We start from the raw sequence: 21,241 nt of genomic DNA, 5'->3' as shown, positions 1-21,241 counted from the left end.
CTATATTGGGAGTATAGGGAATTATTCACTGAGTCTGGTCCATTTTTTTTTTTAGCACAAGTTTCTTGTGTTTACCTTAAATTGGTAGTTGTAAGACAAAAGTAGAACATGTGCACGTATGTGTGTCTTTAGACTCCAAGGCAATGATGAAATTAAATATAGATGGTTCTGTCCAAGGAAATGTAACTGCCGGATTTTTATTTACTTTAGTTTATTTGGCATTATGAATTCATGGGCATTTTTAGTGAGTAATTTTAGTTTAATCAGCTAATCAAAAAGCAGGACTTCTGTAACGGCCCACAGAGTAAAACCAATTCTGTGTCTTCATCCACCAGACAGTCCTGTCTGCATGTTGACACTGTTTTCTTAAATTCCCTTTTTTCATACAGCTTCTTTTCTGTTCTCTCTTTACTGAACCTGCATCTGTTAACGGATTTACATCCAGTAGTAGATCTGTGCTTATTTAAACCCACACTCAGATTCTGCCCAAACTACATTTGACCTGCAGTCTTGTTGGTTTGTGTTTGCGTTTGTGTGTGTGTGCTCGCCTATATATCCCAGCTGTATACTGTATGAGGTCATTGGGTGTACTGTGCAGTTTTCATAAGTTGTGTTTGTGCATAAAGAAGCACAAACACATTTTTATCATTTATCTGTATGTGTGAAGTTGTATCCTTCTGAGTTAAGTGTGTACTTTGTGCACATTAATAAAGTGCAGAAGTAAGTGTGTTGCAATTGTTTGGGTCGTCCCTTATGACACTTCAGTAGTCCATGAATCTAGATATGTGTTTTATTGCCCAAGGGTGTATGTGTGTGTGTGTGTGTGTGTGTGTTTGTGTCCCCATTATTCTTTAAATAGCCTCTGGTCAGCAATACTGTGCTTTCCTGTAGGTATAACACCAGTGACCTCAACAGAAGATATTATGGTCACTCTTTATGTTAATGCACTTCTTTGTTAAAACATCACAAGGCTGCATGAGTACTACAGTAGCCTCATTTGCCTGCATAATCCCACTTTGAATACAAAGTTCCCTTTAATGGTGAGAAAATAAACCTGTGGGAAAACAAGCCTGGGTTTCTTATTCGTATTCTGTTTCCTATTGTGTTCCTTATTATTACAGTAACTGTATGTGGTAATGTTAATGCTCTATCAGAAAGTGAGGAATACACAAGACCTATAAAAGCAAATCTCTTAACTTTAAATGCAATTGTGTTACTAAATGAGATGTCACTCAAAACTGTCAAGACAGAACATATCATAAAAACACATTTTACCCATTTTTAGTATGCATTTGTTGTTTAATCTGGATCTTCCTGGGATTTTTTTCTGTTTTCATCCATACATCTCATTCGATTACTTCAGCAAAACCTGAAAAATCAGAATTTGAAGACAACTTAAGTTATCTCGTCTGCTTTGCCACCGGAAGGGTTCATAAAGTATTTATCTGTGTATGCTGGCATCAGCATGAATAAGGAGTAGAACAAGTAAAAACAGGACATTGCTGATTTTCTTCCTCATTTTGGTGGGTAATAGTAGTGCTCTGCTGCTGCTTACAGTGTCTAGTCCATTACCGAAAAATCAATAGCACTTGAGTTAAATGTCATTATGGTTATCAAGCCTGCTTGTCTGCATGGTCATGAGAAATGAGGACATTATTCAGGGCAGTGTTCTCATGTGTGAGTGACTACATGAGTGCAATCATAAGTATCAGCTTGTGTTTTCACTGTTACTATAATGTGTATTATGCATGAGTGACATGTGTGCAGACTGCTGATGATCAGTGATACACTTCTGATGAATGCTGAAGTTTCAGCAATTCGTATTGAGCGAGTAGCTTCAAGGAGAGGAGAAGGTGAGCCAATAATTTTACAGAGAACTCTGTCCTTTTGTCTGAGAGGAAAGGCTTCTTCACAACAAGCAGCTTAAGGGCAAACAACAGATTCCTTTTAAACGGGATAACAAATAAACAGCCTAATCCAAACTGCAAGTTAATTATATGATTTATACAACTGTCCGTGGCAATGCCAGGAGATTGTGGAGCTTTGGGGTGTGCTGCCTTTGAAAAAATAAAAATAAAAAATTTGATACGTCATGCTCCCAGAGCAAATGAGTAATGACTTCTGGAACAGAGATAATACCTTCACATGCAGGTATCACAGACATTATTCTATATAGGTTTTTGGTTCATTAAAACTCTCAAAGTATACAGTAGAAGACTGTGGTCAGACCAGGTTTGAGGATGAAAGATAAAGACGGAAAGTATCAACTTTACACTCCAGTCTAATAGAGCTTACTCTTCTATGCTATACAGATCTATCATAGATCCAGAATCAATAGATGCTAGACAACCTGGAAAACAACTTTCTTCCTTGACATGCACCTATACTGTAGGTTTTCTGGGGTCAATTCCAAATAGAGCACATAAATAGTTGATTAATCCACAGATCTAAAAAGGAAATAGTACTATAGTACTTTTCTTCTTGTGCTTTCATTAAATGACAACGATTTAAGTTTTCTTCTCTTTTTTTCTTGTATCTCTGATCTTATCTTAAACATATACACACTGAGTATAAACAAATGTTTTGGTAACTAAAAGGCTCTGATGGGAAAAGTAGGAAGTACCAAAAGATTAACAAAAGAGATTCTTTTTTTTTTCTTTCCTGGGGATATCTGAATAACTCAAATTTCATCCAGTCTTAGTTATTTAGTTAGTTAGTCGGTTACATTTTTTTTATTAAAAAATAGATACTGTCAAAATTATAGTCTGTTTCGTTAACATACCATCTTTGAAACTGTGAACAAAACAAGACTAATAAGGTGAGAGAGTTGAGAGCAGGAGAATTTAAAGTTCAAAGCAGGGCCGACAAAGAAGCAGATGGCTGGGAGGGAAGCAAAAGAGCAGTGGCGGAGGACACGAGATAAGATAGAGTCTGACACAACGAGAGAACAAGGAGGGTTAATGCTGGTGTGAAAGAAGAAAGACAAAAACATTCATTAGATGAAAAGAGAGGACAAAAATGAAAGGCTGCAGAGAGGTAAACGGATATTGGAAAAAAGAAAAAGAGCGATGTAACATAACCCGGAAAGATAAAAGGGATAAGGTATGATAGTGTGAGAGGAGAGAAAAGCCAGGAATAAAGAAAAATATAAGGTGAACAGACTCGAGCGAGGACATTCACTAAGTAAACAAACAGACAAATAGATAGATTAAGAAAAAATAACCAAAATAATCTGCAAAAAAGTCAGTTGAGACTTCCATTGAAAACTTTAACTTTAAATATTTCTTTGATGATCTCGGGAGGAAAAGAATTGGGATTATGACATTTTGATAGCAGATAGATAGATATATCGATGGACTTTATTCTCATTAATTTTGCACCGAAACCATACATATGAGACCAAGAGTATATCACATTTGGTCGAAGTAACAGTGCCAAAAGTTCAGAATTCACATTTACTCCCAGAAATGATAAAATATTGCATCAAGGGGATCGATAAAAGTGGAGTCCCAGGAACTGTCCAGAGAGATAGTATGTGCATACATGAGTGGGGTGGGGGTCTTGTGAGTGCAGAAGTTTGATGGCTTGGGGGGAAGAAGCTGTTGCAAAATCTGGCTGTTGTGCTGCATATGCTGTGAAAGCTCTTACCAAAGGCAAGCAGGGAGAAGAGTTCATGGTGGGGATGGGTGGGCTCCCTGTGTCAGTGTTGTAAACCTTGGTCAAACACATTTTGTGTGCCGTGGTGTTGTAGATGAGGAGTGTGCTGGTTTCTCCTACAGTCAATAATGATCTCCTTCATTTTTTTTCAACGATCAGGTCCAGGTTTTTTAGTTTTTATTTTCACTGTGTGATTTGTCCGGGACAGTAGGTGCTCAGGTTAAGTACAGAAAAGATAACATCCCATTAGGAACAATGAGAATAAGATCCATAGCATTTTAGCCATGGAAATTTTTTTAGATTCAAAACGTTCTAACAAGCATATTTTCTCAGTTTTATGGGATAGTTGATTTTCTTTAATTCCCTTCTCAGCTTCCTCCTCTCTTACTTGTCACATGAAGCACCAGGGCACCAGCATCATCATCAAAGCTAACATCAAAGTCGAATCGTATGGATTTTGCTCAGATGCAAATAGCTTTTTCTGTAAATAAAGTCACACGGGCTGTTCAAAGTAACTTGACAGAGAGTGAGATCAAAGCAAATTGCCATTTCTTGCCAATGATGTGCATATACTTCATGTGCTCACATTATTTCAGGAAGTGGTGAAGGCAAACACTGAGGTAGCTGGGATGGACAGTGTTAAAACAGAAAGATGGAGAGATGTGATATGAATGACCGTGAGTAGTGGCCGCTGAGGGGTAATGAACAAGGGAGCAGAAGACGGAGAGAACAAATAGTGTCAGATTAATGTTAATGGGGACATTAAATATGGATGGCTCTGTTATGGGACATGAATATACATGAAACACTGGGTTGATATCTGTATCAGCTGTGGTAAGAGGCATGTCTGAGTCGAATAAGACCGGAAAGCTTACTCACATTAAAAACTGCAAAATGATGGGCACTGTGGTAAGAAACCAAAGACGGAGGGACCAGCACACGAGGAAAGAGAGATAAACAAGAAAAGGAGCATAACCGCACCCCCGCACCCGTTTCATTGGTACACCCAGGCAGATGAGGATCAATATTTTATTGTTGCTTCTTGTTGTGCTGTTTATCCTCAGTGTTTAAGTGTTAATCTGAGGTCTCCACTTGTCGTGGTGACAACAGGCCCCTTGAGACTTATCAACCGAGCAGAGCTACTAACCCCAGTGTCCCGGCTAGAATTCCCATTAGGCTCGCAAAATCCCTTCACCCCGGAGGTCACAGTCCCTGCAACTTCACTGACGAGGCACCGTTGGCGAGCTGATCCATGGATAGATTAGACATAGAAAGCACATGTTAGAGTGTGGAAATAGAGTTTCTGGTCTGGCTTTCTCTAATCCTGCTACTATAAATCAGAGGTTAAGCAATATGCATGACTGGCCCTTAAACTGAGTAAAACAGATTGAACACTGTTATTACCAAAATTACACTATTTCAATCCCTCCATGTTTTATATTATCAGTTGAAAAGTGTTGCCAGATGAGAAATTCTTACTTGTCTCTGTTGCTTTCTTGTTGCTAGGGAATAAATAAGACGGTATAATTTGTGTGTTGCATATGCTTATTCAGTGTAATTACAAATACTTTATATTGGCTGTCTGTGTTCATTTGCCAAGTATGCACAGAGCAGTAATTACGCCACACAGATATTGTACTTGTTTTTATTCACTGTTGCCACCACTAACACTTCATCTTTGCCTCTCATGTGCCCTCAGTTGCAAGGAACCAGTATGAGCGAATGGGCAATGATGTCACCATGCAGTGCGGCTCCCTGGACAATGAAGCTTCTGTGTCATGGAAGGTGAACGGGACAGATGTGAAAGCCCTGCACCGTCTCGAAGGTCCCAGACTGATCCTGACCCAGGTGGACTTGGGCCATAACGGACTCTACAGCTGCTTTCAGAACCCACACGGAGAGAGGCGTGACACCATCCTCCTTCACATCGGCAGTGAGTAGTAGGCCATTTTGATATTATTTAGTTTGGTTTGAAACAAGACGGGATGAATCTTTAATCCTCCCAAAGGGGAAAGTGAGTACCAGGCATTGCTATTCATGAGAAGACTGTTACTGTTAATTTTTTTTAAGCAGCATTCTGGAACGTGGCAGTTAGGAAACATTAATCAGAGTATCCTTATAAGTGACGTTTTATTTTTATATTTCTTCTTGCTCAGTTAAACCCTTTGGCTAAATGGCAGTTTTGATAATAAGTTCCACCATTTGAAGGTTGTTTCATTTGAATTTTAAATGCTAATATTAAACTTGAATTGTAATGATAACAGTCCTTACAGCGGGACCTACTGCCACTTGACAAGTTTTAATGATTAGTTGTGGGAATGACATTTGGTCTTTTTGCAGTTATGGCTGGGAATGTTAATAATCATGCAAAAGCTATATGATTGTCAATTTAATGGCTTGTCATAGGGGCCTGTAAGCTGGCAGTGGCCTCCTCTGAGATCCATTATTCTGATGGGGACTGTTTTATACGCCGGGTCTGGACTTGTAAATGACAAGAACCCCTGAGGATGATCTGATTGAAAACAGGTTTATTAAACGTAGCATTTAACTCATAAAAATTAAAGATAAACTCTGTATTCAGTAGTTAAAACTACATAATTTGAAAAAAAAAAACTCAAAGTGAAACCCTTATTTGGTCTTTATTTGACTGTTTTCATTTTTATTGAAATGTATATATACATTGGTGTGCAAAAGTCTTGAGATTTTTTTGTATATTTTACAGATATTTTTTACAGAGCAAACTTTCTTTTAATTTTTTCCAGTCTTGAACAATAGTTCACCTGACTTTCTGAAAGTTTTTTGATTTTTCTTTGGATGTTGGCTGCTTTTTCACTCATTTTCGGTCCAATCCTAGAATTATGTAGAACACTGACCAATTAATCCTTTAAACATATAAAATGTACATAACTCAAGGGATGAACCAGTGTTGTGTCTACATACAAGAAGGCAAAGAAACGGGTTTAAATTGCAACTGTGTTAAGAGCACTCTGTTGCAGAGACACATAATTGTTTCCATTTGTTTTAAGTTCATTGTACAAAGAATGCAAAATATAACTGTTTGAGGATATAAAATAGTATTTTTCCACCAATAAAGTAATTCCGAAAGACCCATTAGCCAAAATGTGCCACATCTAAGGAAACTGGGCAAGTGAGGTAGAAAAAAGAATTGACAAAGCTAAAAAACTATCTCCAACAAATCAACATTATCTGAAAGTGATACCCTTCAAAAATAGGTCAAAATAAATCCTCTATTGTTCACTGAAGCCTCATCAGAAATGGTCTCCATGGAAGGGTGGCTGTCAAGAAGCTATTCTTAATGAGGGGAGACTGGGAGAAAGGGCTGAGCTGTGCCAAATGACACAATGAGTGGACTGAAAGTCAGTGACAACAGGTCTGATGGAGGGATGAATCCTCCCCAGAACCTGGACCTCATCACTGTGTTAAAGAATAAATTCAGTCATAACATATATTAACTTTCAAGCTGGTTAGAATTGCACAAACTCTGTTTTAGCTTAAAGTATTCTATTCCCATTTATGTTTGCACATTTTTTAAAAACCGCTCGTTTCCTATTTACTTGGAATTATATGAAGAAATGAGTTTTGCACAAAACTGGAATATATCAACTACTACTTTGAGATATTTTGGGACAACTGCCTCTTCTCATCTGTGCCCGAACCACCTCCTCCATCCTCCAGCCTGGCTGTCAGCGTACATCTGCCACTTCAATAATTCATCACGGCTGATGGCTGCCTGTTTATTCTTAAATTACAGATTTGAGAAAAATACACCCTTTTTTTTTAAAGTCAACAATGAATTGATATTTTCTTAGTCTCTGCCTGCCAGAGTTCCGTCACATAAAACAGATCAGCTCTTTCTCCTTCTGGTAGCAGTGTAAGAGACAAATAGACAAAGCAAAGTTTTCCCAGAAATCACATTGCAGCTGTTAGCTAGCTAGCAGATGAAATTAGAGGTCTGTTTGGCATCAATCATGACAGGCCATTTCACATAGGTGTCAAAAGTGATACATTTAAATAAAACTGCAAAAGAAAAAATCTCGATTGATTCATGCTTTGGCACTGAAAAGTATTTTCTCAAATCAGTCTTCGACTTTCTGGAACTTTTTATATTGAATTAATGCATCCACCTTAGTTCTAAATCAGAAAAGATCAAATTGAGGGGGCGGAAAGTATGCTGGTTCTTTTGCCTCGTCTATGCTGAGTCAGAATGTTGTCACAGTAAATGGCTTTAATACACAAATAAGTAATTCATTCAAGCAATTTGAGGGAGAAAATAGAGGTAAATAATGGATAAATGGTTAGCATGTGTCCCCTTCAGTTAATTAACCATTCCTGTGTGATCCCATCCTCTTGTCAACAGAGCCCATAGAAAGCCAAACACACCACTCATCAAGATAGCGTTGCAGCACTGATGTTAAAAGCAACATTTCCATGCAAATGTTTGATAAATGAGACTATATGGTAGTGTGACAGTTTGGTTAATCATATTGGCAATGATAAATGACTGAATGCTGAAACAATACTGAATTAATGAGAATTTTATGTTATGGTAGATTGTGTCAGCAGGGTGAATGATGCAATGCATAAACAGGCCAGAATATGCGCTTGTGTGCCTGTGGATGTGTGTGAAAGACAGAGCGAAAGACTAAGAGAGATGTGCACATCATGCCTTTGTGGAAAGCTAGTGCACGAGTGTGTTTCCTTTCACCAGTGGAGGTGTTTCTGCATCGTAACGGCACTTTGGTGGTCTCAAACGATGCACGTGTGAGAGAAACGCTCTCATTGTGTAACCATTCATCAGGGGTCAATTACCAGTTTGTGAGAACAATACCTTTGTGGTGCAGCCTGGCATTGAATGTAATTGCCTTGTTAACAGTTTGGGATTTCATGACATGTTCAAGACACACAGTGGAGAAACTTTAATTCTACTTTTCAAACTTGAGAGAGTCACATCAGTCTGTTTTTTTCTCATATTAAGTCTGTCTCTTCCTCATCCGCTCTGTTATGTCATCCTTTTGCCTCGTCCTTATTCTATCTTTATGTTAACTGTCACCTTCAAAGCTTGGAAGCGTTGTGCAGACACAGTGATAATGACATAATGACAGGCTCCACTTGTTGTGATTACCATCATGATGATAGTTGATTCTATGCAGTGTTTATTACTTACACCGGGGGCTTGTTATGCTTTACACAGATACAAGTGTGATCAGGAGAATAGCATGGAGCCATCTGCCGAAGCTTTTTTTCCACTTTTCTCTTAAACTCGGTGTGAGTTTGTATGTGTGAAGGAGCCTTCTTCCACATCATTTTGTGCCCTGGCTTGTAGGCTTTGGCTGCATCTCTTAGCTTTGTGTTTACACTGGATCGCATTAAGAACAGAGAGCGTCATACTATAACCCCAAACCCGTCTGTGTATGTGTTCTAAATTTATGGAGATTGTTGAGATAACGTCAGCACAACGGGAGAATGCGTGTGTATGTGTAACTTTAATGCTGCTGGGATGTCTGCTTCTCTTCCTCTTTGCATTGTTTCAGCACTCTACATGACTGTGGGATGCTTACATTTTCCTTGACACTTTGGATACATACAAAGCTAGAGTTACTTTAGAAAAACTCAAAGATAAGCATGAATGTCAAAGTTGTATAGAGGTTTGCGTGCGGACGGATAGAAATGGATAGAAACAAGTGTCTGTATTTTTTAGCTAAGCTGAGAGACACATAGCAGGATGTTATTATTCTCTCAGGTTTAATAGAGGTCCCTATCTCATCAGTAAGCAAACACAGCGAGACCCACACTGAGACAGAGACACAACACAAGCACACTTCAGCACCGGAGTACTCGATGACATCTTTAGACGCTATCTCCAATAGAGAAGTGGTGTCCAGCCGCAGAGATATAAAAAGTGATAGACTGATGACAAAATGCAAGGGAAAATCAAACAGCAGTGTCGGTAAAAGTTAATTGTAATTTGATATGTCAGAGGTCATATAAGTCTGAAGCTGCTGAGTGAAATACAGCAACCTTTACTTTGATCTCCTGCTCTTTTCTGTTTTTATCCTTTTTTTATGTCTATTGCTGTCTGAAACTCCTGTCAGCCAAACAATTTATAGTGTAGTAGCACGGGCTGCACCCACCCCGTTTTTCCAGCCTCCCAACAAACACAGCATCAATGCAGGGAGTCATATATCAAGCCAGTCACCCCGATGACCTGTCGGACTGTCAGCTGCAGCACACAAACGGAAACGCACACAGTTAGCAACCCCAAAGCTGCTATACTAGCTACTTTCATGTAGGAATAAGTATGATTGCATGTTGTACAAATACAACTCAGTTACAGCACAGAGTTGAGGCAGAACTTGGAATTAGCATGTTTCCCAACCACATATTTTGTCATTTCTTTTTCAGGCTTATTGTTTGTCTTTAATATATCTCACATGTTCATGCAAATGTTGCTTGGTTTAAATGTAAATGGTGTGCACTTTTCAGGGGCCTTTTTAACAAAAGCGAGCTCGATCCACATAACTCTTCAGTTTACTTACAGTGTGAGCCCACCTATTTAATGCTGACACTTTTGAACGTTTATGTTTGAAGAAAAACCCAAAATTGAACATGCAACTGTTTTGCAACCAAAATCATTTGACTGCAATACTACGTTTTTGTTGGGTAGGCAAATGTTTTCTTTGTCCGTTGCAAACTTCTAAGATTAGATGTATGACACAATTTTGCTACAACTCTGCACAATTATTTTGTTATCCTTTCAAGGAAGCTCGTTTCATTGATCCTAAATTGTAGCAATTAGTTTTTAAAGTCAATCCTGGTGTGCCAGATGGTTTGTCACATAGAGCCAGCTGGGAAGATGTCTGTAAAAAGCATTTGGAAGAGGTTTAAAGCAACAAAAAAGAAAAAAAATAGGTGTTTCGATTAATCCTCTGTCTGTCACCATTAGAAGCTAATTTCAACAAGTCAGATCAATGAATGCCTACTCGAAGAGCCGGTTCGTGAATGAAATCTAAAGCCAGTGAAAGAGACGAAAATAAAAATGCTGCCAGTCAGTGGTTGTGCTAGACTTTTTCACTGTCCGTCATTTTGACGGACAGGGTCGTAAAAATTCCGTCATTGTCCATTATTATCCGTCATTTTATTTTAAATGGTAATATACAGGCTTTTAAATGGTAGGCTGATATACAGGCTATATCCTAATGCTTATAATAACTCGTGTTTTATTGACTTATTTTCATTTAAAAAATAATTCACAGAACAAGTGTGTATTATCTAATTTTTTTTTTATTTATGCATTTCTTCAGAGATTGACGTTCGGTCACTTGTGAACTCGTTTTTTTCGCTGCTAAAAACATTGCGGCTGTTGGGCATATGAACATGTTATTTTATAACGTAGTCGAACGAAGAAAATTGTAGTGAAAATACGAACAGTCCACTTAGAACAATTGAAGTGAAATATGAACAGTCCACTTAGAATGGTTGCAGTGGTAATCTGCAATTGACCTGTTGTAGCTCAAACCTTCCTTCTGGCCCGCATTGATTTGAATAGGGAGCTCGCTTGTGTGTAATCGAACGCATCAATTGAGACTGCTGCCGAGGCGATTGTCATTAAATTTTGCGTCCTTGCCTCCGACAGACGACTTCTCATTGAGGTTTTAATTTTATTCTGAAGGCTGAACCCACGCTCAGCTGCGACGCTGGAGACTGGAATGACCAGCGCCACTTCAGCCAAAGCTCTGAAGTCGGGAAACATGTCTCCCAATGAAACGATAAGAAGCCGGCAAGAGCCTCTGAACGTGATGACAGCTAATCAATCGCTAATAAATTGCTAATTAATATGCACGAGCTCGCCACCACCAGGTCGGGTGTGAGGTTACCGGTAGGCTACTTTTATGATTCATCATCTGTCAAAGTTACAGACGGGCGGCTATCAGAACACCCTCGCGCAGCTGGCTACAATGTATCGGCCCACTGAACACCAAAGCTGCGGCTCAGATTGAAAGTTGGTGACGGCAATGAAACTTATGTAGAGTAAGAAAAATGTCATAACTTGCCTATGATTTCAATTGTGTGTTTTATTGTTATTTTTTTTATCATTGGCAATGGTAGGCCTAATGGTCAAATCCGTCAAAATGACGGACGGCCTTCAAATTTTTCCGTCATAGCTGAAAAAAAAATCCGTCAATGACGGACAATTGTCGGTTAACGCGACCTCTGCTGCCAGTATTGAACAGTGATTGCTCCAAGGTTTTGTGTTTCTGTGTTCTTGTAAATCCTGTGAGAGCCCCTACTCCCTTGGAAGATAATTTGAAACTACACAAGGTTTAAAGAGCAGTGTCCTCTTTCGTGGTAGCCTTCCTCCTAAATGCTGTGAGTTGTGTGGAGCAGTGACATTGCAATGGTCCTCCAGACATCAGGCCGTACAAATGGGAAAACCCCGTCACTGTTCGGTCATCTTTAGAGCCCATTAGTCATCTACTCAGCCCTCTGGGTGCCAGCTGCCACCAGAAAGTAACATCAGTTTACCAACCCCAAATTGTTGACAGTTGATTTATGGGATGAACAGGGCACTTTGGATAGATCACTAAATACAAGATAAATAAAAAACAATTTATATTGAAAGCAAGAGAAGTGTTTCAAATGATGAATTTCAACTGCAAATCATGACACAAGAAAGAGGATTCTTGTTTTTTCTCTGTCCTCCTTTGGTTAAGAAATACAACAGATCCTGTCTGAACTGCTCTGTGTCATTTAAAACAAATTGATTAAGTGCAACTTATTTTTCCTTAACACCACATATGAATAATCAGACGTCTCAACCGCTTGCATTGTGGGTTGTACTACAATTAAGACACACATGCATTCATTACCAAAAATAGCTTATTTAGGAGGTCAGAATCTGTCTACCTTTACTCCCATTCCGTTTCTGTCTTCCTCAATCCAATAAAAAGTGCATATTGTTGATTTTAGGGCTGTGCAGCAGACACTATGAGACAAGATTTTATAATACTATTGTTTTACCAAGCTGCGTTTTGTTGAACTTAACTGTGCCAGCTGATATATATAAAAACAGAGCCAAAGTGTGGGATAACTGACATTTGAGGACATTGCAGTGACAAGTTTTTACTGTCCAGAGATTCTAATTATAACTTAGACATGCAACTCTAAGCCGTAAGCAACCAATATGCAACCCTTAGTATTGCAATACAAGCATATATTTTACTTTTAAAAATACATTTGGGCATATTTCGATAGCTTGAATAAGAGAAAATCTTGATTGGTTGATGTCAACATCTACCTACAAATCAAAACTCTACGAGCACCTACCGGTCGTTCTGCGCTCTTGAGGAAGAGGAAAGGGAGTGAGTTCTCTTGTCAGATTTATGTACTTCCCTTACCCTCAGGCAGTTTATTTCCACACACACCAATTGATGTACATTTCCTTTCCCTGGGTAGACTTTTTTTTTTTTTTTCTTTTTGGTGCCTTTCCCTTGCACACATACACAGAGTCGGGGGACCTGTGCTACACCGAAGGATAATGGAATTGTCTTGTCTCCTTGCATGCAGATCACTGTGGAAGAGGATGAACCCATTGAGCTCCGCTGGGACATCCTCTTTAAACTAGGAATTATTTGGCCTTACATGTAAGGCCACTTCAGGAACCACTGAGTTCCATGTTTAATTACTCTTCTTGCTTGTTCTAGGACTCGCTCGGTCATAGTAAATATAAGCTGTGGAGGATTGCACAGCTTTAAACTTAATTCCTGGTCTCTCGGGTTTATTTCAGTCAGCAGGAGAGGCTGCCTCGCTCTCCAAAAACTTTGTGAGATGAGAATTTTCACATAGCGTAAAAATTAAAGTAAAAGGGCGACACATAAGTATCTGAACCAAGACAAAAAAACCTAGTCTAAAACAGATAAATAAGACTATTGGTATATGTGACTTATAAGGTTTCGGGGTTATAGGTTAGACATCTTGAGTCACCAGTTTTCTGTTCAATAACAGTTTGGGAGATGTCTTATAAATTTCTTTTTTCACTCCGTTCTGTTCTCCACATGTTGCTCACCCAACCTACTGTATCTTAGTTGTTACATGACATATCTAGACATTCATCCCTATTCTTACATTCTTGTTTTTCTTACACTCATTTTTCCCAGTTCATTTTTTTTTCTGCTCCATATCCCAATTATTTTCCTTCTCCACTCCTTGCTCTACTTGCAGAAGAACAGCAACTCCCATCACTTTATTGTAACAGACAACCATAACAATTGGGAAAACGGGCCTGGTTTCGCAAGTCAATGGGAAGCCAAAAGAGAAACTACAAAACATCTGAAAAGAAGGGTGTGTGCTTTGGCTTCTTTGTATCTGCTGGGTTTCAGGGGTAATCTGACGAGACAGATTGTTTTCCCTGTCGTTTTCGCTCAAAGCAGCTGTGTCAAAGAAGACGAGTGTGGCAAGAACCATTTGCATTAAGCCTGTCCCCTGTTTAAATTGTTTACACATCATTAATGTAAAGGAGAAAATGACAATTTGGAATGCTTTAGAGCTCAGCAAAAGAAATGATCCGAATTTTGGTCTGTTCTTTTGAATCCCTTTGTACATCATATTTCAATTCTTCTCGCTTATTCATCTCTGTTGTAGCATTTTTCCCTGCACAGTTACCATTTTTTCCTCCTCATATCTTAAGATTCTGCCCCAATCCTGCAGTGTCTATCAGTCTTTCTCCTCCACTAATCCTCTTATACCTCCCCCAGTCTGTCCCTTCTTACCTATTCCTCTCTTTTCCTTGTGGTCTTTGTCCCTGTAGTTTGGTGCGCACAAGCTTTCACTGAAAGACCCATGATGTATATTATCTGTGTTACTAGGCACTATGTGACCGTTATTTCCATGTACAGCATAGATAGATTACAGGCTTTTAAAGAGGCTTCAAAATATTTTTGTGAATCTCAAGACAGATAAAGCAGCTTATTATGCTCACCTCAAATTATTAATAAATTTTTTTTCATTTAGAAATATAGACAGGCAAGAGGAAGAATGGTACGCTAGAAATGCAAAGTTGAAGTTAATAACAGAGGGATGTGATCAAGTCAGCTAAGTCAAGTGAAAGTCTTGCTGGGAAGAAGATGAAGTGGAGGTAGACATGAAGTTGAATAAAGATCAGCAACAGACAGACGGGCTTAGTTTAAAGAACAGGAGCCTAACACAGGAAATAGTGCAGGCAGAAGGCAGGCTCTGGGATCTTTGTGAGGATTTAGCAGAAAGAGAAAGTGTACACACAGTGATGAGAAAACTTAAAGTGGGTTCTGCACTTTCTCAGCGAGAAAAATATGACTGAGTATGGACGGCGACATCTGAAATACAAAGCAGTATATAACATACAGACCTGGTGACCAGAGAGATATAACAGGTGAAAATATAAACGGATTGCAGGATGTTTGAAGCATTTGGAAGCTTTTCCTCCAGTTAGATTTTAGTTGATAAGATTAGCGCATCACTTCATCAAAGTTCAGCTTTTCGTGTCTTTGGGATGTTGTTGTTCTATGTGACAAACCTGTAGTTGAGACTTAGTCAATCTAGAGCATTCTGGAAAAGACTCACATTCGTGTCCCAAACATTCGACTCATTAGTTTTGTTTCCAGAGGCATTGCAACCAGTTGGAGCATCTCTTCCACTCTTCTTAAATGCTCCAATTTAAGTCTCAGTGCTCCAATTCCATTTTGCTCACATTCTCTGCAGAGAGGAGCGAGAACACGTGAAATATATCTGATAATTGTCAGTGTGGTTTTTAGTGCTGTCCAAAACATTTTTGGTTTCTGCTTCATTTTGCTAATCCCACACCTCGATTTACATTCTTTATCAGTCTTAAAAGTCCAAAGGCTTGCAGCGGTTGTCTCTTGATTCCAGCCACAATGGTCCAATACCGTTAGATTCCTTTCGATTTCTAAGGAATGAATTCTGATTAGTTCATTTTTACAGAATAATTAGGATCAAATCTGAAGATAAAAACTGTCGTGTCTTCGTATTCTTGTCGCTTTTAGCCTATGGTTAGTGGTATGGTCCAGCCGTATTATTATCTTGTTTCCCTTTTTTTGCTTCACCCTCCCACGGCTGACATGCAGTGAAACACAAATGTCTGCACATTTTGTGTGTGTGTTTGTACATGTGGGTTATATATTGTGGCTTGTGGGGGCCCTTTTTGCAATACCTCATATTAATTTGTCACTGGCTGTCACTGTGTGTTTTGTACGTGCGCCAAAAAGGTAAAGGTCTGTTCTTTCTTGATTAGTGTCCAGTGAGAAAGAAATTTCTGTGCTGTCTCTGCCCTTTTATGATCCCATGTGCATTTGTGTCTGTGTTAGATGGAGCCAGAGGAAAAGAGAGACTTTGACCAGAAACTATTCCCCCTGGCTCAGTGTCCAGCAGTGAGGTTGAGCAGTTTGCTCCATTGACGTCAAGCAACCGAGGAATGGTCAGATATCCATGAAAACATGCTCATTGACCATCTCTGTGTGTGTTTGTGTATGCGTATATGCTGAGATTCAAATGTCAGATGTTTTGAGAGGTAAAATTGTCCACTACTGCAGACCCTTGCAGCCACACATGTCAAATGTGTTCAGTGTGATGCATTCAGAACCTCAAAAAAAGCCAGTTGTCAAGACAAAAACACAGAAACTGTGTTTTCCTGCACTTTTTGTCTATGGATTTGTCTCGTTGCATGAAATCATTTCATGACATGTACGCATACCAAACGGAGAGTCACAGAGTATGTGCTGCACCCATTCAAATACCTTGCTTTTGTTTGATTTAGGATAGTTCAGAAGATTGGAAATAAACAAAATATTTTCCTTAATTATTCTTAAATTGTTTTTTTTTAGGTTTTCTTTTGGTTCCCCAATATCTAATATTGTTGAGTAGCCTTTTCTGTTTTATATGTAATTATTAATTATTTTATACTCTTCAGTTTAAAATCTTGCTAATCCACAAGGCGTATCTATCTATGTGCCACAGACATTGGCTTCCCATTGTACATTGCATACCATTACTTCCCAATAACAAGATGTGAAAAGCTCAGCCATGAACCCTTCACATCAGTTAAAAAATTAACACGAAACTCTGACTAATGTCTGACATTTCCCGAGACTTTGGCCTTAAATTTTCTATCTAACATTTGGTGACATGGATAAATGTTCAAACTGGAATGCCGTATATCATTATTAATGTTCATATTCAACCATAGCCTCAGGGAATTTGATATAAAAAAAACTGCAAGGCTCCTACAGGAATGTTTCCAGTTTACCAGGTCGTGCACAATCTTTATAAAACATTGTCAGTTTAGCAGTGCGCTTTTATTGAAGTTATAGAAATATGTTCTGTCCTCTTTGGATTTACATTGCTCCATTAAGTTTTTGAAATAAAGAAATAAGCAATTTGCCCCTGTGCTCATATATAAGCCGATGCAGATACTGGAAGTCTTATAGACCTGGGGGTGTAAACTAGTGAAAACAAATTAGACGGCAGAAAAGGATATGAATGTATTCATGAACAAAATTTGTGCATGTATTGGTGTACATCCGACATGCATATTCATGTTGATTTTCAGTATATGGCCTTGCATATATCCTTCTATGTGTTTAATGAACTAGGGCCTAACACAATTTCATGCATGATGATAAAAGTGATACTATTTGTATGTGATGCAGCAAACTGATCTACGCTTCTGAAGGAGATTGTTTCTCATCAGCTCACCGACTTTTTAAACTGGATAGCATTTAGTCAGACTGACAGACCTTTGAGATGTGCTTCGGGAAGGAATTTTTCTTCACCTGCCTCTTATAGATAGAAATAAGACGGATCTTGTGTCATTTAAGTCCCAGAAATAGCAATTATTGTCCTGGTGAAAGTGATAGTGTCTTTGAACACAGTCGACCTTTATGTAATGTTAGCATTCTTTACATTAGAATTTAAAAAGCAGTTATCATGAAGTATATTTGTAGAAGTGAATCATTTGTAAGCATATAGATATATTCTCATCTGATTTTCTCCTTTGCTTCCATCAGAATTCCAGCTGAGTTCTAGTTTATGCTTGAATATCTCTGATGAATAAGTAATATTGTGTTGTTGTTGTTTTTTTTAAGAACCCAAGCACCAGCAGATAGCATTAGAGTTGCTGTCCTCTTGCAGATGTCCTGATTACACCAGCATGTTGTTTTATTCACTGGAGAGGAGTGTGGATACGTGGGATGGTCCCAAAAGACAAGATATACTCACAGAGCTCAACAACGTGGTCAAAATAATTACTTCTCCATGGTGGCTGCTACAATATTAACAATGGAAATATCTACCAGAAATGTTTCATAAAGAGACACAGAGCTCGGAGCTTTACAGGGCAGGCTATGGGAAGTAGGAAGACTTGTGTTTTGGATAAACAAACGCTGCCCTCTGGACATCCAGACGTACAAACGCAGCACCACACACGCATGCACAGCCAGTCACACTCACACAGAGACACATGTTGCGGTGGGCGGATGAAAGGAGTCTCACACAAACACAGCTCCTGTGTCGAACGAGCCGCTCTTATTGTGTGAAAACAGCGCGATGTTGGTCTTGGCGGGACAGGAATGTGGGCTGAAGTGGTGCTGCAAGTGTGTTTGTGTGTATATGCGGTACATGTGATTGACGAGTGAAATCTTAGTTATTTGTGAAGGCTTTGCTTCAAACGGTTAGCACGCACCTCCATATGGACAACAGCATCAACACACAACTAAAACACGCTCACAACAACTGTGTTTGTCAGTGGTAGAGTTTGGGGAAGTGGAACACTGCTGTTTTGGCACATTGTGAGTCATACAACAATGGGCTTGTGTGTGCACACCTGTTCTTTGTTGATTCCATGATTCTTTCATTCTGCGCCGTCTCATTCTGATGTTCCTTTTTATTTGAACTGAAGACTCTGTCATTCTTCCTCTTGGATGTCATTCCTCATTTCAGTGATTAAAACGTTGATTTTAAATTGGATGTAGGAGTAAGTGACATTAGTCAGTCAGGAAATAGTTGTACTGCTGAGAAACCTCAGCAGATCTTATAAATTTCTAAAAAAAAAATAATTTTGTCAAACATCCTCACTTGTAATATTGTTATGCAAAGTCCTAATTTAGATTAAATTAAGAGTTCCTGAAGGAATAAACCGTTTGAATTGAACCACTTAGTTTCTGCTGGAATGTGACATTTTAATTTAAAGAAGTTTTGTTAAACTTTTGTTATTCCAGCAGATTTCTGGGTCTATGTTGCTAGGGAGACAATAACATGTTTGAGTTGGAGGAAAGAAGAAACGTGAAATGACTGTGAAATTGAGCAATCATGTTGTTTCCTTTAATGGGTGGGCTGTGTTATCACAAAATATAAGTTCCACATGAAGTGGAACCACAAATCACAAGCTATCCGAATCACCGAATCGTTCCTGCTTCTCAGTAACTTTATCTGTAGAGCAGCTTCAAAGAACGGAAAGATGAGCTTGTTCTCTTGTTGATCACGATTTCAGCCACACAGTCGGGCACACAGGGGTCATATTAGGGAGTTTATTCAAGTCAATTTATTTCCGTCTGTTTGGCTATCATCAGTAATGTCATCATAAAACATTCAGACATTTTAAAAGGCCACTGTGCTGGCTGCTCTTATTCTGGTCACCTGTGCCACTGTCTTGCAGCTTGTGCAAATGTTGGTTTATCAAGCTCCCAGTCAAAATGCACATTTAAATCTTAAATCTATCAGGATTGTTATTCCAAACAAAATGTCATGTGCATTTAAATGCTATAGTTCCAATCTAATATCAGTGACATTCTTCAGGTAACTTGTCACTGGTGCTCGTCTTCTGTGCTCTCAAATGATGAGAACTTATTTGTACAATGCAGTTTTCACCATGATCTGTTGGTTTTACTGTTCTCAGTTGCACTCTCAGGCTATGGCCTTAAGTAATAGAGTGGTCTTTTTTTTTTCTTGCTGGACAACTGGATAAGAGGATAGTAGTTTCCTTTTCTTTCTATTTTTTTCTGACAAGGGAAGAATGATCAAATTGCCATGGTTTAGAATCAAAGTTCACTACTGGACAACACTCATAAGTAAATAAGGAATAATAAGCATATGATGAAAGTAGCCTATAGATTCTGTTATGCCATATTCAGAGAAAAGCATTTTTACCAATACTTTAAAAGGAAAGCGTCACTGTCGGTTTTTAAAGTATTGATGGAATGCCTTTCTTTCTCTCTCTGCCATTGTCATTTGTATAAGTCCTAGCACTTTTTTTCAAAAAAGTTCTTTCTTCACTTTTCATTCATTTTGTCAAATATCTGCTTGTGAAAAACGGGGCTGTTGTCCCATTATGATGACATGAAGATGAGTGTATTCTTGAGCCTGATGCGACCTATATGCAGATGCTGAATGAAAACCTTTTGAAAACCTTTTATTATTGCGCTACGGTACAAGAAGTGTACATATTCTTTGAGAGTTCTTTTTAGATCTTCCTGTACTGAGCTGAGGTTATTCACGGCTCTCCACAAAGTATGCCCCCGTTGCAGGCAGAATTTGTCACGCAGTCTTCCTTTTGTGAATTTCAGAAGAATAATTTAAAAGTAATGAAAGTTGTTAAGGTGAAGCTCATCCATAAAGCAGCTAAACTTGAAATCTGCAGTATGAATTATGTTCTCAACATATGTTAATAGAGCGTGCGAATCATAAATGCATGGAAGCATTCAACAGTTTTCTTCTTTTAGCTAACAGGTATGCGGCCGCATTTGTCTGCCGCTGTGTGAGACAGAGATTAACTTCATCAGAAAACTCTGTGAAGAAAAAATAATGATCTTGGATTTCTTTCAGGCTCTCTGGAGGGGAAAGTTATTGCGTGTTAATCAAGAGAGAAAGATGAAATCATCAAAGCAATACTACAGTCTACTGAGTCTGCCTGCGTCTCAACGCCCAGTCTCATTTCTCCTTCTCCATCTCTCTCTCTCCTTCTGTTCTTTCCTCTTTTCTCCATCCTGTTTGTCTTTTACACAGCCATGAGTTTCCTTTCTGGGAAGAGTGTATATCCCAGGTTTGTATCGTTGGCAATTGGAGACAGTTTTTTTTTTCTTCCTGATCAGAAAAAATCTGCACTTTTTGCTTAGATTTACACTGTATTTTTCATATGAAAAACTTTCTCCTTTGCTAGATGATACACAATAGCTCCATGAAAGGAAATAAAAAATGCTTTGTTTGCATGTCCAATTCAATGGGATGTTGCTGATAGAAATGCTGTTGTACTGGCAGCAGACGTTCACTCTGTCTGAGCTTACAAAGTTCATCTGTACATTGCAACATGGTCACTCAGCATTAAGTCTTAAACACTGATTTTTGTCCTATAGCTATTAGTGAATAGTTCTGTTGATTTTCTCTTTATCTTTTATATTGCATACATGTAAATATTCTCTCCCGCCCCTCTTGTCTCATCTATCCCGCAGCAACAGTTATTGTGTATCTAGTTTTGGCTAAAGCATTAAATTGAAAAAACACCGCGTTTGCGTCGGAAGTCCTG

The 21,241-nt window shown here is 38.7% G+C and overlaps 1 protein-coding gene across 2 annotated transcripts in view; it reads left to right on the top strand.

The window, feature by feature from the left end:
* cntfr (ciliary neurotrophic factor receptor) overlaps positions 1-21,241 on the top strand; it is a 201,300-nt gene that overhangs the window by 108,578 nt on the left and 71,481 nt on the right. For both annotated transcript variants that reach the window (XM_075455975.1, XM_075455976.1), the window contains exon 4: positions 5,357-5,590. In XM_075455975.1, the coding sequence (XP_075312090.1) occupies positions 5,357-5,590 (234 nt within the window). The remainder of the gene's footprint in view (positions 1-5,356; positions 5,591-21,241) is intronic.

This window comes from Odontesthes bonariensis, chromosome 22, assembly GCF_027942865.1.
Source record: "Odontesthes bonariensis isolate fOdoBon6 chromosome 22, fOdoBon6.hap1, whole genome shotgun sequence".
Lineage (NCBI taxonomy): Eukaryota > Metazoa > Chordata > Actinopteri > Atheriniformes > Atherinopsidae > Odontesthes > Odontesthes bonariensis.
Note: the sequence above shows the minus strand (reverse complement) of the source record. Positions and strands in the feature narration are given on the sequence as shown.